The 18,779-nt window shown below is 36.8% G+C and overlaps 1 protein-coding gene across 2 annotated transcripts in view; it reads right to left on the reverse strand.

Annotated features, from left to right (window-relative positions):
• The window catches only part of Xrcc4 (X-ray repair complementing defective repair in Chinese hamster cells 4), a 251,736-nt gene that overhangs the window by 217,141 nt on the left and 15,816 nt on the right, over positions 1-18,779 (reverse strand). The window contains exons 1-2 of one of the 2 annotated variants that reach the window (XM_005382305.2): positions 15,844-15,883; positions 8,818-8,966 (exon numbers count right to left, since the gene is read on the reverse strand). In XM_005382305.2, the coding sequence (XP_005382362.1) occupies positions 8,818-8,956 (139 nt within the window). In that variant the 5' untranslated portion in view covers positions 8,957-8,966; positions 15,844-15,883. Of the gene's footprint in view, positions 1-8,817; positions 8,967-15,843; positions 15,884-18,779 lie in introns of those variants that run through there. The other variant, XM_005382306.2, reaches the window with a different exon arrangement.

Here is an 18,779-nt window from a genome sequence, read left to right on the forward strand (position 1 = left end):
ATTCATGCAATAAGGAATGAAAAGAGTGAAATCACTATAGATCCTATAGAAATTTAGAAGATCATCAATACCTACTTTGAAAATCTTTACTCCCATAGGATAAAAAACAAAGAAGAAACAAGCAGATTCCTAGATACTTATGAATTAACAAAGTTGAATCAAGAAGATATAAAACTTCTGCATAACCCAATATCAACAAATGAAATTGAAAATGTGATTAAAAACCTACAAACAAAGAAAAGCCCAGGTCCTGATGGATTCACAGCTGAATTCTACAAGACATTCAGAGATGATTTAATGCCAATTCTTCTCAAACTCTTCAATGAAACTGAAAAGGAAGCAATGCTCCCTAACTCATTTCTGGAGGCAAGTATTATACTGATACCAAAACCAGAGAAAGACCCAACCAAAAAAAATGGAACTACCAGCCATGCTCCCTAATGAACACAGACACAAAGATACTCAATTAAATACTAGCAAACAGAATTTACCAAATCATTAAGAAGACTATACACCATGACCAAGTGGGATTCATCCCAGATATACAGGTATGTTCCAATATCAATAAATGTAATATACCATATCAACAGAAGCAAAGACAAAACCACATGATCATCTCAATAGATGCAGGAAAAGCTTTTGACAAGGTCCAACACTCACCCATGATAAAAATCCTACAGAAAATAGGAATAGACAGTCTTTACTTCAATCTAATCAAAGCCATCTATGACAAACCAACAGCCAACCTCATACTAAATGGACAAAAAAACTAAACACTTTCACTTTAAAATCAGGAACAAGACAAGGATGTCCACTGTCACCACTCCTATTCAACATAGTTCTGGAAATATTGGCCAGAGCAATTAGACAAAAGAGAGAAATAAAGCCGGGAACAGTGGTGCACACCTGTAATCCCAGCACTCAGGAGGCTGAGGGAGGAGGATCATGGCAATTTCAAGACCAGCCTGAGCTACAAAGTAAGCTCAAGGCTGATCTGAACTTCAAAGAGAGACACTCTCTCAAAAAGACAAACAAAGAGAGAAAAATAAAAGGAATGATAGGAAAGGAAGAAGTTAAATTATCATTTTTTCACAGATGACATGGTACTCTACATGGAAGTACTCCAAAAACTCTACCAACAGACTCCTAGAGTTAATAAACAAATTCAGTAGTGTAGATGGATACAAAGTCAACACTCAAAAAACAATAGCATTCTTATACACAAACAACAAACACACTGAGAGAGAAATTAAGGAAATAACACCTTCCACAATAGCATCCAAAAAACTGAAATATCTAGGAATCAATCTAACAAAAGAAGTAAAAGATCTATTCAGTGAAAACTAAACTACTCTGAAAAAAGAGATTGAAGAGGATTTTAGAGAATGGAAAGACATTCCTTGCTCCTGGTTAGGAAGAGCCAATATTGTAAAACTGGCCATATTCCCAAAATTCTTATACTCAATGCAATCGCAATCAAAATATAGGCCTAAAATTCATTCCAAAAACTTTCCTACAATTCATCTGGAAGCAGAATAGACCCAGAATAGCAAAAGCAATGCTGGGCAACAAAGGCAAGGCAAGAGGCATCATAATCCCTGACTTGAAATTATACTACAAAGCTACTGTGACAAAATCAGCATAGTATTGGCAAAAAAACAGAGCTGAGGATCAGTGGAACAGACTGGAAGATGCAGCCACAGCCACAAACACACTCAGCCACCTTATTTTTGACAAAGGAGCCAAACAAGTTCATTGGAAGAAAGATAGCCTCTTTAATAAACGGTGCTGGGAAAACTTGCTTTCCACATGGCAAACACTGAAACTAGATTCATGTCTATCACCATGAACCAAACTAAAGTCAAAATGGGTTAAAGATCTAAATATTAAAACAGAAACACTAAATCTACTGGAAGAGAAAGCAGGTAAAAATCTTGAAGACATAGGGGTAAGCAGAGAGTTCATGAACAAAAACCAAACTGTACAGGTAATACTTTAAAGAATCAACAAATGGGATCTCATCTTATTGAAAAGTTTTTGCACATCTAAAGAAATCATGAACAGTGTAAAAAGAAAACCTACAAAATTGGAAAAAATTTTAGCTAACTGTCCCTCAGACAAAGGACTTCTATCTAGAACATATAAAGAATTAAAAAAAAGTCAGGCCTCCAAAATTCAAAGGCCCAATACAAAAATGGGCATCTGAAATGAATACACACTTCTCAGATAAAGAAATACAAATGGAAAATAAATACATGAAAAAATGTTCAATATCATTAGTCATTCGAGAAATGCAAATTAAAACATCACTAAGATACCATCTCAGCCCAGGAAGAATGGCTATCATCAAGAAATCAACCAATAACAAATGCTAGAGGGGCTGTGGGGAAAAAGGAATGCTTCTCCACTGTTGGTGGGAGTGTAGACTGGTGCAACCACTGTGGGAATCAGTCTGAAGATTACTCAGTAAACTAGGATCAGATATCCCATTCAACCTAGCTACTACCTACCCTTCCAGGTATTTTTCCAAAAAAAAAAACTGAAAACATCATACCACAGCAATACATGTGCACCCATGTATACAGCAGTGCAATTTGTAATAGCTAAATCATGGAAAATTCCAAATTCCCATCAACTGAGGAATGGATAAAAAAGATGTGGCGTTTTTATACAGTGGAATATTACTCAGCTATAAAGAAAGATAAACTCGATGCTTTTATAGGTAAATGGATGCATCTAGAGACCATACTCATAAGTGAAAGAAATCAGACCCACATGTATAAACATCGTATTGTCTCCCTAGTGTAAGAACCTGAAAGAGTAAATAAAATCTGAAAGGTACAATAGATATTGTGAAAGGGAAAGAATTGCTCAAAAGGAAAGAATGACTTGGATGAGGGAAAAGAGAAAAGGAAAAGAAGTAAGGAAAAATATGAATACACATATGCAAGATAGCTAAGATAATTGTACTACTAATTTTTATTGTGCTATTGAAAGGAACAGTTCATGTTTAATTGATCAATCTTAAGGCCTATATTTGTTTATCTGAGTAACCAATTTGAAGATAACAATATGTAATACCACAACCATTGTTAATTTCCTATCACCTTGTCTGAAATTCTGTATTGCTTTTGTTGTTTTTGTGTTTTACATGTGTGTCCGTTAATGTTTTGGTTCTTTTGTCTTTAAAATAAAAAAAAAAAAAACTGTGAGCTAGATGAAACTCTTTTCTTCAAAATTAGCTTGCAAGCAGGCTCAGTAATCCCAGCTACTCAGAAGGCTGAAGCAGGAGGACTGCAAGTTTCAGTCCAGCCTAGGATACTTAAAGATATCTTATCTCAAGGTAAAAAAAAAAAAAAAAAAAAATTAACTGAGGGTATAGCTCGGGAACAGAACACTTGCCTATCAACTATGAGGTTCTGGGTTCAAGCCTCAGTTCAGGGGTAGAGGATGAGAGGTGGTATTGTGGCATGAAGTAATTCCTCACAGCAATGCAAAACAGACCTACACTCCTTTGAAGTATTTGAATGTTTTAACATATTTAAGACCTTTCTCAAATCACTCTTCATACTTGGTTCGTAAGATATTAATTCTGGTCTTCCGCTGACACATCTGTCCTGCTTGTTTTCCTTCTGCACTTTCTAATGTTTGAGCTTGGCTCTCCTCTAGCCAGGGTGGCAAGGACCCTGGGTGGGAGAGGGGGGCTCAAATGAAATTTGTTTTCTCTGTATTGAAGTGCTTCTAAGTCTCACCAGTTCTAAATCTGTTTTGAAAGTTAATTTTTTAACATGAGTCTTTATACTTGAGGCAGAGTTCAATTTTAAACCACACATTGTACATAAACCATGCTTAGGGTTCTGACTTTGACTTTTCTGGGACTTTACTCACCCGTAACCCTTAAAGGTTAGTCTCATTCTATGCGTATCCCCAGGCAGGCAGAGTGTTTTCTTAAGATGATTTTGTTAGCAGACTAACTCTTCCAGGTTCCTTTCTTCACACTGAAAGCTAAACTCGTACCTAAGAGTCCTGCTGTCTGACATTCTACTATGCAGATGCTGCTATCACAGTCACTGAGACATGTACCTAGGGCTGGGAATGTAGCCCAATGGTAAAGCTTTTGCCTAACTGTATGGGGCCCTTGGTTTAATCCCTAGCACTGCAAAAGAAAATTAATTTGACATATATCTAATTCAGATAGTCTATGAATTTAGTTAAGCTTTAGTTCTCAGCACCTACAATGGCTTTCCATAGGGAGTACTGGAGAGTTTTCTTCTTTCTTATCCAAGCAGCAACGTGTCTGCTCCTTTGTCTGCTTTTTTAATCTAGCACTTCTTTGGAATGTTTGTGTAGTCAGGTAGCTTCCTGTGTTAGCTCAGGCTAGCACAATGATGAGAGAACTATGCAGTTCCATGCTTTACACTTAGAGGTTATGATGAGCGCCACAGGCTTATCTATTTGATAGATATTACTTTTGTTTTACAAAATAGAAAACTGAGGCTCAGAGAGATCAAGAGATGATCTAGAGTCATGATCTAGAAGAGGTGAGTGGTAAAACTGGAATTCCTGTGTCCCATTTTGAGGTCAGGCAGAGACACAAGGCACTGGATAAATCATTGCCTTCCATAACTCTGAAAAACACATCAATTTAAAATATTACAGAATACAATACAATGTTGATTACAGAATCCCTAAAAAGAAAACATATCTTTTCATAACCTTCTTCTGTATGTTATTAAGCATCAGGAAAGGGCTGGGGATTTAGCTCAGCGGCAAAAGCGCCTGCCTGGCAAGCGCAAGGTCGTGAGTTTGGTTCCCGGTACTGGAGAAAAACCCCCCCCAAAAAAAAGCATCAGGAAAGCCCAAGGCAAGGTAAAAAGGGAGCTATCACATGCCCATATATTTTACATAATCATTTCTCGTAAGTCCTGATAGTCAAATATAACCCTCACACTTCACACAGACTTCGAACACAGGGAAAAATAAACGTGACTTGTATTCCAGTATGATGTTATAGCTTCTAAAACACATTCACGTTTTTTCTCCCTATGATGCAAGTACTTAAGGTAATCATCACTAACAACTCTAGTGACCTTTCGAAACCCTTAGTAGCTCTTCTACACTAACAAAAATAAGAAGACAAATGCTTCCCACTTGAGGAATAGGATTTTGTACCACATTATTTAAGAAGTTACTATTTAAGAATTAGTAACTTCTTAAATAATGTGGTACAAAATCCTATTATTTTTAGTAACTTCTTAAATAATGTGGTACAAAATCCTATCTTATTATTTCCTATAAAGAAAATTATTTCATAGAGAAATAGAAAATAAATATTTTTAGGGGAGCTCTAGGAGAATTTGGAGGAGGAAGTGCAAAAGAAAATAAAGACCATCTATAGATAAACCATCAAGGTTTTTTGTTTTTTTTGTTTTTTTTTTCTGGTACTGGGAATCGAACTCACAACCTCGTGCTTGCCAGGCAGGCACTGTGCCACTGAGCTAAATCCCCAGCCCCAACATCAAGTTAAAACTATTCTAAATTTCATTAAAATGAAAAGATATTTCAGAAAATATTAAACAGAATATATTCATTTAACTTATTTAGTACAAAAAAGATATTTAATGGGCATATTCTATATGCCAGGCATTATTCTAGGGACCAAGAATATAACAATTAAACATACAAACAGTGCCACACACTGAGCTCTTATTCAAGTACTGACATCTTAGATGAAACCTTAGAGATCATCTTAGATATCTTCCCACTAGGAATTTTGTTCTTATTATGATATACCTGATTTTTGAGAGAGAAAATAATATGAAAGGAAATCATCTTTCTATTTCTATTTCCCTCTTAGAAACTACAATAAAAAGGTACTAGTTACAAACACTTACTTGACCATTTTCTATAAAAGGGAATGTGCACAACGAACCACCTACAGAGAACCTCAATCCTGGCAAAACACCTTGGTCGCAGCTAAAAGCTGCGCTACGAACATCTAGAAAAGCCACAGCTGTAAGCATTCAGAGTTCTAACCCTTCAGCAACCAGGAATAAAAGCAACAGAAATAATAAAATTCATCAAAAATGCAGCTGAACCGTACCATAATAGAGTATAAAAGTGAGCAGGCCAAAACTCCAGGGCCTGCTCACAGACAGCTAGAAGTCAAGAGAGTCACTTTCTCAGCATCTGTAGGCAGATGAAGAGGCAGAGAAGAAGATTCTTTCCTCCCGTGCCTTTGCATCACTGACCAGCACCACACACATCCTCAGCAGACACATGGCCTGATCACCCCATTTTTGATGTTATCACACCACAAACCCACTTTATTGTTTCATTTATTAAAATTCTTTCCACTTAGCTCTCTCATATTATTTCCATATAAGTCACCAAAAACTATGTTTCAGACAGCTGAAGTGGATCTAGTCACTTGATAATGAAACTATAACCAAAGCTTGGGTACTCTTCACTAAACTTAAAACTACTCCAGGGATGGGGGTTCTCACTGCTGACAGCTATTCCTACAATCTTGCAGCAGTCATCAGCCAGTGTCCTGCTTTGTGACGGTCCTGCAGCGTGACCCTCTCTAGTAATGAAGTGATGATAGGCTGCGTGATAATTAGCCACCCAATACAGTCATTGGATAAAGCACTGCTACTGGGAAAGTTCAGTGTGTGGGAGATGAAAAGAAACCCCACATCCTTTTAATTTCACTCAAATGAAAAGAGAAAAATATTGTCCAAATTGAAGGTTGCGGTAATCAAAAAGTTGAACAAAATGAAAGAAAAAAAGAACAAAACAGGATGAGGTATAGGAAGGAAATCTATTTTCACATTTCAATTATGTAATTGTTTCAATGCTCTTAATTATGTTATGACTTATCTATGAAGTACCATACCGCATACATGCAATGTGCCCTCACTGAAAATAGAAGCAATGGTTCATTATTTGCTTACCTATTTTCATCCCTAAAATCTAAACAAAAAAATAGAAATCAGTAATGCAGAGCATAACATGTATGTGAAATTTGAACTTTATTAAATATCTTTGAAACAAAAAATGACCAGATAGGGCACTATAAAATTCTCTGTTGAAGACCTTATTCAGTACAGGAAGTCAACACGTAAACAAACCACCAGAGAATATAAAAGTTTGAGATTTCATTTTGGTCACACTAAATTCCATTAGCTAGAAAACAAACGGTAGAATATACTGAAATTATGATCAATGTCAACTACAAATATGAAACTGGAGTACTCACTTAATAATGTGTTCTGAAATGAATGGTTCATTTTCTTTTTATTTTTCCTAACCAGTTTTCCATACTTAAGATATCCTTTGATTCTTTCAATCAAAAAAAAAAGCATTATAGTATTATAATGGTACTGGATTCGCCATAGGCACCTTCCGCTCCCTGAACACGAACTGTCCACTGAATCTATTCTTGGGAACACAGGGGCTGGGTTAACACACCTCCTCCTCCCTTGCAGTGCAAAAGCAACAACAACTGCTTTCTCTAGCACAGGAATTGGCACTTTACATGGATACCACAATGAGGACTGCAAACATTGCCCTTGAAACTTCTTTATTTTACAATGACATCGACACTTCTTCGACTGTCATAAAAAGACACATGAAAACAAGAAAAACCCCCAAATACAAATTCAGTTTGATTGTCATATAACTGAATTCGTAACATTCAAGAAAGAAAAAAGAATTTCATAATGTATTTAAGTTTTAAAGACAATATAATGAGTATAGTAAGAAATTTTAGGGAACTATTTTGAAAGTTAAAAATATAAATGTTATGTAAATTAACAGAAAAATATTTTATTTAAAGTATCATTTGGAACATAACTCTACAAATACTGTTGTATGATTATAGAAATAGATTTTTAATATTTCAATAAAATTTTTTAGAAGAGTTTTAAAATTTTACTACATGAGAAAAACATAATTCTGAACTGTGTGACTTAATACCTGGTATGTTTCCTATATGATTTGAGGATCACCAGCATATATTTTCTTTGTTTTTGAGACAGAGTCTCTCTATGTAATTCAGACTGACCTTGAACTCACTATGTAGCCCAGGCTGGCCCTGAAGTTGCAGAGATCCTCCTGCCTCAGCCTCCCAAATACAGGGATCACAAGGAGTGCCATTATGCTCTGTTTCATCAACATTTCTAAAAGACTATAAACAAAGACTTAAGAAAAAGTAAAGCTCTATTTCATAAAATACCATATATAGCTTTGAATCTTGCATTACAAAGTTTCAGGCTATGGCTCTGTTTGGTTTACTACAAATCTGGTACTTGCTCCTTGGAAAATAATTCAAATTATAAGTGGATGAAGCAAAGAGAAAACCACCATTACCACTCTACACCCGCAACCCAACACAAACTCTTGATCCTGCCAGCCCACTTCCTCTGCCTCCCACTACTCCCCTGCGGTCCTGAGAGGAGATAAATGTTGCAAGTAGCATTTACGTTTCCAATCAAGAGAGCACTTTAAAACTCTGATGAAGTCCAAGCCCCAAGACTCACGTGGCAACCAGCATTAGCTGGAGCACATCCTTATTTTCTATTAATAGCTACTGTGGAAACAGCAGTAAATTTTACAAATCCTACACAAAAATGGCATATACCAAACTGGAAAAAATTGTAAATTTGTATCCAAAACTAGACAGTCATAAAATTAAAAACAATATTAATTTTACCCCATATACTGAAGAAACACCTCAATTTGAAGCAGTGCTGAGGACTGAAGAATAGCACATTATTTAAACTTGACTCATAGAAATCTGGCCTTAAATATTACCTGTTCCGGTCCACGCTGACTGACCATCAGTGAGTGTAATAACAAAACCAGATCCTAGCGTTCTCTCCCAAGACACTTGTAAAAACTGAATTGCTTTGGGTTTGGAAGCAAAACAGATTCTGCTTATCTTCCTCTCCATTTCTGGTTACCTGTAACAGAAGAATGAAATTAACATTTTTCACAAGAAACTGAACCACACGATAATGTCTTCTGTGCTACCCTCTCAACTATACAGATGCCAAGGAAGTACGTTTAGCCAAAACGCTGTATAATAGAGCCAATTGCGGATCTCAGTAAATCACACTTTTGTTCGCCACTGAATCACGGTTTTTACAGATGAGAAAAGCAGAGGCCCAGATGTGGCAAAGGGCGGGCACCAGTAACAGGGCTAAATAAAAATTACCATCTCGACAATAGCATCATGGATTTTATTTTTTCTTTCCCAAGAATCAACAGCAACAGTCACAAGGACCAGCGTGAAGGACCCAAGAGTGAGCTCAGGACTGGAATGGACTATACTCAGTCAGGGTGCCTTTCACAGAGGACATTCGCCTCCATCTGCAGAAAGACTGTAACATTAAGAATAAAAGTACGAATAAAGCACAGGAGAGGAAAACCTGAGAGTCCAAGAGTTGCCTTCTCTAAGAGGCGGGATGATTCAAACACTGTCACCCAAGATAGGGCCCCTGTGACACACAGAGCTGGGTCACATAAATTATCACAGCATGAGACCATTACACACTTTGGCCATTTTTAAAATTGTTTTACTGAAGCAGTGTTATCTACAGGCAGAAACGTACACATATAAACAATACAAAAAATGGTTGTTATATTGCATATTGTTATCTTCAGATTACCAGATATAAGCATGCAAAATTGGTCAAAAAAATTAATAAAAAAAATAAGCATTAAATGCTCCTTTCAATAAACCAACAAAAACTAGTAGTACAATTATCTTAGTTATCTTTTGTGTGTGTGTATAGATATATACAGATATATAGATATATAGATATATTTTCCCCTTTTGTCTTTCTCTTCTTTCCCTCATGCCAGTTGTTCTTTCTCTTTGAGCAGTTTTTTTCCCTTGGACAATATCTATTGTACTTTTAGGATTTTATTTACTCTTACAGTCGCTTACACTAGGGAGACATTACAATGTTTATACATGTGGGTCTGATTTATTTCACTTATGAGTATGCTCTCCAGTTGCATCCATTTACCTATTAAAGCTCTGAGTTTATCTTCCTGTTAAGCTGAGTAATACTGCGCTGTATAAAAACACCACAACTTTTTCATCCGTTCCTCAGTTGATGAGTATTTGGGTTGTTTCCATTATTTAGCTATGAAAAATTGTGCTGCTATAAACATGGGTGCACATATGTTGCAGTGGTATAATGTTTTCACTTCTTCTGGGAAAATACCCAGAAGGGGAATTGCTGGGTCGAATGGGACCTCTAATCCTAATTCTTTGAGGAATCTCCACACTGATTTCCACAGTGGTTGTACGAGTCTACACTCCAACCAACAGTGGAGAAAGGTTCCTTTTTCCCCATAGCCCTTCCAGCATTTGTTATTGGTTGATTTCTTCATGATAGCCATTCTTTCTGGGGTGAAATGGAATCTCAGTGTTGTTTTAATTTGTATTTCTCAAATGACCAAAGATGTTAAACATTTTTTCACGTATTTATTTGTCATTTGTATTTCTTTATCTGTGAAGTGTGTATTCATCTCAGATGCCCATTTTTGGATTGGGTCTGTGAATTTGGGGGGATTGAAATTTTTAAATTCTTTATATGTTTTCAATGGAAATCCTTTGTTTGAGGGACAGTTGGCTAAAATTTTTTCCCAATTCATGGGTATTCTTTGTGCTGTCTTGGTGATTTCCTTTGATGTGCAAAAACTTTTCAGTAAGATGAGATCTCAGTTGCTGATTCTTTGAAGTATTTCTCGTGCAGTTTGATTTTTGTTCATGAACTCTCTGCCTACCCCTATCTCTTCAAGCTTTCTATCTACTTTCTCTCTATTAGATTTAGTGTTTCTGTTTTAATATTTAGCTCTTTTACCCATTTTGACTTTAGTTTAGTGCATGGTGATAGACATGGGTCTAGTTTTAGTCTTCAGCATGCAGAAAGCCAGTTTTTTCAGCACTGCTTATTAAAGAAAACCATCTTTCGACCAGTGAACATGTTTGGCCCCTTTGTCAAAGATAAGGTGGATGAGTGTGCTTGTAGTTATGTCTGTATCTTCTGATCTGTTCCACTGATCCTTAGGTTTGTTTTTTTGTTTGTTTGCCAGTACCATGCTGATTTTATCACAGTAGCTCTGCAGTATACTTCAAGTCAGGATTGTGATGTCTTCTGCCTTCCCTGTATTGCCCAGGATTGCCTTTGCTATTCTAGGTCTCTTCTATTCCAGATGAATTTTAGGAATGTTTTCTGTACATATGTGAGGTATGCTAATGGTGTTTTGATTGGGAGTACACTGAATCTGTGTGACAGTTTTGGAAACGCTCCCCTGTGTTATCCAAAGGCTTTATGACTACACCCCTCACATTTCGCTCTCTAATCCGCCTGGAACTGTGTGTGTGTCATGTTAAGAGTCTTTGCCCAATCTCTTTGGTTAGTCTGGCTAAGCATACATGACTTTCACACTATCAGAATTAATTTTTTAACAAGTCTTGATAATTGGTAATGTAAAACCTGCCACCTCTGTTCCCCTTCAACATCATTTTGGTTAATCTTAGCCCTTTGTATTTCCATATGAATTATGTGTGTGTGTGTGTGTGTGTGTGTGTGTGTGTGTGTGTCTGTGTGTGCCTGCGAGTATGAGAGAGAGAGAGAGACAGAGAGACAGAGAGAGAAAGAGAGAGAGAGAAAACGTCTCACTCTATAATTGAGGCTGGTCTTAAATTCACTATATAGCCCAGGGTAGCCTCAGACTCATGGTGATCTTCATGCCTCAGCCTCCCAAGTGCTGGGATTCCAAGTGGACACCACCATGCTTGGCTCTGTATGAATTTTGAAGTCATATTGTCAATTTATGAAAAAGCACCTACTCGTGATTTAAAAGAATAATTTGTGAAGATCTGACATCTTTACAATATTGAACCCTCAAACCAGTAAAGATGGCATGTCTCCTTCTTATTTAGGTCTTCTTTCTCTGGACATTGTTTTCCTTTCAAGAGCAGCAGTCTTACACTTCTTTGGCAACATTTAATTCTAGGTATTCGAAAGTAAATTTCTCATTGATCCAAATGTCATACCATTACTCTGACTTAAGATCTACTAAACAATCTATTCACCTATAGATATGACTACACCTACATTTTATAAAAACTAAAAGAAAGTTCTAAACAAACAAATCCCTAGTTTAAAGAAATAAAAAACTCTGCACATGGCAATAGGTAATTTCTTCTTTGATTTTTTTTTTCTGGGTGCTAGGGATGAAACCCAGATCTTGTGCTTGTTAGGTCACTGTTCTATGACTGAGGTAAACTCAGTTCACATTTCAATATTGCATCTCTGACCCTAATAGAAAAATTACAACCCTGGAATAGAAAAGAAAAAATTTCCTTTGTTTAAACCATTAAGAGATGATTAAAAGCCTGTTCTGGTTACCCGGCCTAGGCCTAACACATGATCCTATGAAGCCCCACTGAGAGGTGTGTTAGTAGCTATTCCAACCAAATGCTCACTGCTAGTTATTTATGTTTTCTCCTGGAGAAATCTGGCCCAATCTTAGGACAGTAAAATTAATAGAATATAGTCTGGAAATGTCAAAATTGCATACTAAAATGTGAAATCATTTATATAAAAGCAACATTCTTCAGACTTCCTTAAAAAACAAATAATTTCCTTTCCAAAAATGCAAACAAAAACAACAAAACATGCTATCTATATTTTGCTATAAAATATATTACATTTTCTACTCCTAGTACATACAACAGAAGAATTAGGAATATATAACACAGGACCAAAAGGGAATCAGATCTGAGACAATCACCATCATTATCATCATATCATCATCACCTTTAGCATCATCAGCCACCTCTTAAATACTTTGTAACTCTACAAGAACTTTATTAATATTTATAGAAATCTACATTTAAGGTGGCAGCAGTGGTGCATACCTGTAATCCCAGATATTTGGGAGGTTGAGGCAGGAAAACCCCAAGTTCAAGGCCCACCTGGGCAACTTAGCAAGACCCTATTTCAATTTTTTTTGTTTGTTTGTTTTTTGTTTTTTGGTCTTTTTGAGACAGGGTCTTGCTATGCAGTTCAGGCTGGCCTTGAGCTCACTTTGTAGCCCAGGCTGGTCTTGAACTTGCAATGATCCTCCTGCCTCAGCCTCCCCAGTGCTGCCACTACAGGCATGTGCCACCACACCTGGCCCGTTTCAATTTTTTAAAAAAGAGTTGCGAAGGTAACTCGATGGTAGAGTGCTCATGCATTTAATCTCTACATTTAATACCACTAATTTCACATTCCCAAAACAAACCATGCTCATTTCTCCATTTTCCTTCCATATACATAGGTTTTCTCACAAATATTAGTTCACATCCCATATTAGACATATTATATGGAAAAGCCTTTCTTTTACACATGAGTAGAGTTTTATACCTAACATTTTTAGCACCTGAATAATAATCCAGTGATGTACCCTAACATATACTGACTCTTTATTTAATCTTCACCAGAACACTCTGAATAGGGCAACTTTAGTATACCATTATATGAGTGAAACAGAAGTTGAAGGTAAAGTGTAGTGCAAGGACTTCAACTTCATCTGTTATTTAGGAATGCGAGGTCTAGCAGGGCTGAAGTTAAGAAAAATCAGGACTCCAAGAAACTAGTTTCTAAAAGTTTCCAAGGAAATATGGGTGGAGCTCAAAGGTAGACCATTTTCCTACCATGCCTGGGGTCCTGGGTTTGATCCCCAGCACTGTAAGATAATTAATTAAAGTTAGTAGTTGAAGAAACAAAGCTAGACCACGGCAGAGGGATGAAGAGAGCATCTGCCTATGATAAGTATTAGCTCGTGAGATGCTACTAAGATTACTCTGAAAGAAAGCCAACACTTTTGTTTTGGGCCCCCCATCAAAGAACAGGTTCATGTTCTACAATAATGAGACATGAAGGAAAGAAAATAATCCAGTCTTGTTTCTGGAGCAAGCAACAAGAAAGAAATTTCCAGCTTTGACCTCCTATATACTTCATGGTTAACTGACCCCTTAATATCGCTACCTGCAATTTCAAAAGGGATTCAAAAGTAGGTTTTCCACTAATACTTCTCCTTGAACATACTTAAAATTATCTTAAATCCATCACCCATTATTACTAATAGTATCACTTGGGATCCGATAAAGCCTAAACTCTCTTACACATCGGAGGCCTTTGCAGGTCTGCAGGTTATTAAAACATTTCTTCTACAGCGATTTCTAACAACCACCCTGCACTGGTTACTCCCCTCAGGATTTGTTCCAGTCCATCCGTTCCACTCCAAGCAGCGTCCACAAACCCAACCTGACACTCCAGTCATGCGATGCAGAAAAGACACACGTTCGCCATGGACTATCATTGCAGGGAAACATCAAATTTTTTTTTAATTACTGTTTTGATTGGTGGTGAGAAGGGTTAAGAAGTATATGGGTGTTTTGCTTTATATTTGGTAAATATATCACTCTACAGAATTCTATTTCAGTTTAATCACAACTAAACCTAAGTTTCTCCACATATATTATTGCTAAGTCATATTTACTCCATCTGAGGCTTGTAATTTTGTTACTGTTGTTTGATTTTTAGCAGGGGTATAATTTCATATTTTATTTGGTTTGTCAAGTTATGTTGAGTAGGGATTATATTCTTCTGATCCAATTCATTTACAATCTCTCCCTGATTCTGTCATTGAAAATTTGATATATCTCTTTTCTAAGGTTCAAATCATTTATGTAAAATGTTGAACAAGATAAAGTCAAGCACGGACCTCCGAGGTCTGCCAATAGAATCAAGCTATCACAGACATCAACCATCAGTACTACTTGGGTGTACACCTCCAGTCTCCTACGAGTCACAAGGGAATCCAAGGAGACCTTAGAAAAACTATTCTATCAGTCTAGGATTATTACTTTAAAAAAAAGGGCATGTGGAGGTACTAGTTTTCTGTTGCTGGCACAAAATACCCAACCTAAACTACTTAAATGTGGAAGGATTTATTCTTGCCCCCGTTTCCAGGGACTTCAGCACGTGGTAAGCTGGCTGCATTGCTTTTAGGCCTACAGGGCAGCAGAAACATCACGCTGGGCAGGAACTGCAGGGCAAGGTTTCTCTACCCATGGCAGCCCGGAAGCAGACCGCGAGAACAGGAGAGCAAGGGGCTGGAGAGAAGAGAACAGTCCCATGATCCACTCCTTCCTAGGCCCCATTTCCCACTCCCTTAAACTCCCGATAATGCTAGGGAATCCGGAACTCATCAGCGGGTTAACTGACCTGATGAACACGAGTCCTCATGATCCAGTCACTTCCCAAAGTCCCTCATTCACCAAGCCTTCAATGCAGTGAGGTGGGGCGGGGGCGGATACCCAACCACAATGGGGGGCAAATTAAAACTGAGGTGTAGGGACTCTACTTGCATTTCTAATGAGTAGACCTTCTTTTTCTATGATTTCAAAAGCTACTCTTCTGGCAAATCACTCTAGAACCTTGGCTGGATTTACTTCAAATTCACCAGACCCTGGTATCACATATTTTATTTAGGTCAAAGCGAGTAACTATATCTTTTCTACCACTAGAATATCCTAGAATTATGTGCACTTCACTAAAAGACTCTTAAAGTATAGAAGGTAAAAAGTAAAACTAAAAAAAATAAAAGTTACAAATATGTAGAGAATGAGCATTATAAAAAGTTCATACCAGGAACAAAGCATACACTTCAAATATGTAAATCTACTAGACAAAATTATTCTGCTTTTTTTTTTCACTCTTTTGAGACAGGATTTCACTAAGCAGCTCAAGCTGGCTTTGAACTCACTTTGTAGCCCAGGGTGACCTCCAAATCACAGCAATCTTCCTGCCTCAGCCTCCCGAGTGCTGGGATTAAATGTGTGTGCCACCACGTTCGGGCAGACAAAATTATTCTTTAATTGCAAACTATTAATCTCTTCTAGATGATCCTAAAAAAAAAAAAAAAAAAAAATTAAGAAAATCCTGTATTTCTTACTTGCAAGAAGAGAGTATGAAATTGCTTCAAATGAACATAGATGTACATATATATTTTATGTATAAAAACATAAAAGGAAATTGGCATTTCATTGATAACTGAGTAAAAAATGCTACCAATGGCAAATTTATAAATCATGAGTTTTAATATGCCCACTACTTCAGAGAGCTATAATAGTCTCATAAGTAAAGCATCTTACTTTTTTCAATTTACACTGAATATAAAAATTAAAACAACCACTTTTTAGTGTTGTTAGCAAAGGCTAAATTACTATAAATTTCTACCTTCTGGGTACAGAAAAAAATGGTTAATTATAGAGAACTAGAGCTATACCCTCTTATATTAAAGGACACAGAAATCCAAAGAAAAATCCCAGAATGTAAGAAAAAAGGCCTAAAATTAAGAGTATAAGTCCCCTCCAAATTGGCAAATTAACAATACTTCTAATTTTTATCTAAAGTTTACTTGGAAAACAATTTATTCTTCTCTTACTAAAAGACAACATTATAAAACAGTACTTATAGCCCCCTCAATGAAGCATGTAAAAATTTAAAATATTTAATTTTGTACGTTTGAGATCATAATCATTGAATACAAAAACATATTTTTAAGTATTTAATTTTGTCAAACCTTCCCCTATAGTGAGGTCCTCTTTCCTAGATATGCTTAACTCTGAAATGCTTTACTCGTTTGTGAACATGTTTAGGTCAATTAGTACACTCAACAGGCAGTAAAGTACTCGCATACTCTGTAATCTCTAAATCTGAAAATTACTGGAAAGTGTGTGTTACTGCTTTTTAATGCCAGTCATTGAAAATCACGTTTAGTTAGAGGCTCACATAATTCTGATGGGCTCAAAACCCATAATTTATGGGCGGGGTTTGATGTTACACTTACGAAACTTCCCTCGATGGTGTTCATATGCAAATACAGAAGGCACACACAGATGCACACACACTTCGATTATTTCTTCTCAAACATGCCTTAGAACCATGGCTACTGCTCGTGTTAACTTTGTGAACCAAAACATAGCATCTGCAATTGCTCTACAACAGCAGTGGGTTTCATAGCTTTTCTATTTTTTTAACCTTATTTGAAAGAAGTGACAAATTTCTAATTATAGAGAAATTCATTTAAATTCAGTATTCCAGATGCCTGTCACTCACTCACTCACTCACTCTACTTTTACAGTCATAGAAAGGGCCTTCATCTCTATAATGTTAAAAAGTAACTGGTGTTTTTAAAACATCCTTGAATTATTCACATTTCAAATATTTTCCAATTTTCTGATTAATTCTAGGAACCCATGACAGGATTAAATGATTTTTGCTTTCAGGAGATTACTAATTTTAGTGCACCTGGATTTGAAGTCGGGCTACCACATGTGAGCCACATCTTCACATTAACAGTTCACAGGTGACAACTCAACAGCCTGTATTTTTGCCTTCGTTGCCTCTAGAAATGTTTCCTTTGACAAAGTCTTAATTTTTTAAAACGTGCTATTAGAGCCAGTTTTTAAAGGGCTTCAGCCTTAGTCTTACTGGGGTCACCCTCTCATTCAGTAACAAAGTAAAAATGTCTAAGAAGCAGCCAAGAAACAGAAGGAAGAATGTGCTGGAACATTCAGGAGAGCAGACCCGCTCCCTCTTTGCTCTCCCCAGCCTGTAAATGAAAACAGCCTTCATGTTTTGCCTGAGTCTACTTGAGGAGAGGGGCGGAACCTTCCACCGGAGAGGCTGACTGAGCAGGACCCCGAGAAAGCCTGTGTTTTGTTTGCTAAGGGGACTGAGGTCACGCTGGTATCAGCACCTCTCCGGATCAGAGCTGAGGATCTAAGGAAAGCACACAGGTGGAAACAGTTGGGTCCCGCCCCGGTTTGTACATCAGTGGCTTTATTGAGACCTCAGAACAGTTGAGAATTGAGCAGCTTATCTTTAGTACTTTGTGTCTTTGATAGTTGGCTTCTCTCTTAGAAGAGAAATAAGTTGTTGGCTGGTATGCAGTTGATGTGATCTATGGTCTGAACAAATACCATTCACAGTTGCTTCTGAATAAACAAGACACTTTTTAAATTAGTTTACAAAGAATTTTGTGTGCCCTTTTGGACGCCGATAAGGAGCAATGCAGAAGCCAACTCTTAGGTCAGCTCAGTGACAACACTGTATCATTGGTAACACCATTTTGAACTTGAGCTCTTTTCTTTTCCTTTAGAGTCACTGGTGGCTTCTTTTCAAGCTCCTTGGGCTGCAGGTGTTCAAACTTCTGCAGCTCTGCCAAGGAGCTGTACTTACGGATCAGAAGGGCTGAACCCACGCTTCTAATGAAGCAATTAACTTAAGTGCCCCCTTGTTGAGAAAAGTAGACCGATACCTAACGTGAATTCAGGATAAAGACTAGCGCACAGCACAAGCTGTTAGAAGTCTGTAATTAGACTCCTGGTCATACTATTTTGACTTTATTTTAAAAAAAAAATGAAAATTTAATTGCAAATCAAAAGAATCGTGACTTTTCTTAAAGTTCTATTATATTACAAAATTCAATTCAGTGGGCTAGATAAAAAGGAAAAAATATTCATGCACTCACCAGAACTATTTACTTGACAAGAAAAATACCACAAAACAGTGCAGGAAAACACAAATAATAAAGACTATTATACATTCATTTGTTATTTTTTTTTAAAGCATTGACTATTCCTGTGTACTTTTTGTAAGGCTCCCACATTAAAGATTTTTTTCAAATTAACCACT

The sequence above is a fragment of the Chinchilla lanigera genome, unplaced genomic scaffold, assembly GCF_000276665.1.
Source record: "Chinchilla lanigera isolate Chin_1 unplaced genomic scaffold, ChiLan1.0 scaffold00017, whole genome shotgun sequence".
In the NCBI taxonomy this organism is placed as follows: domain Eukaryota; kingdom Metazoa; phylum Chordata; class Mammalia; order Rodentia; family Chinchillidae; genus Chinchilla; species Chinchilla lanigera.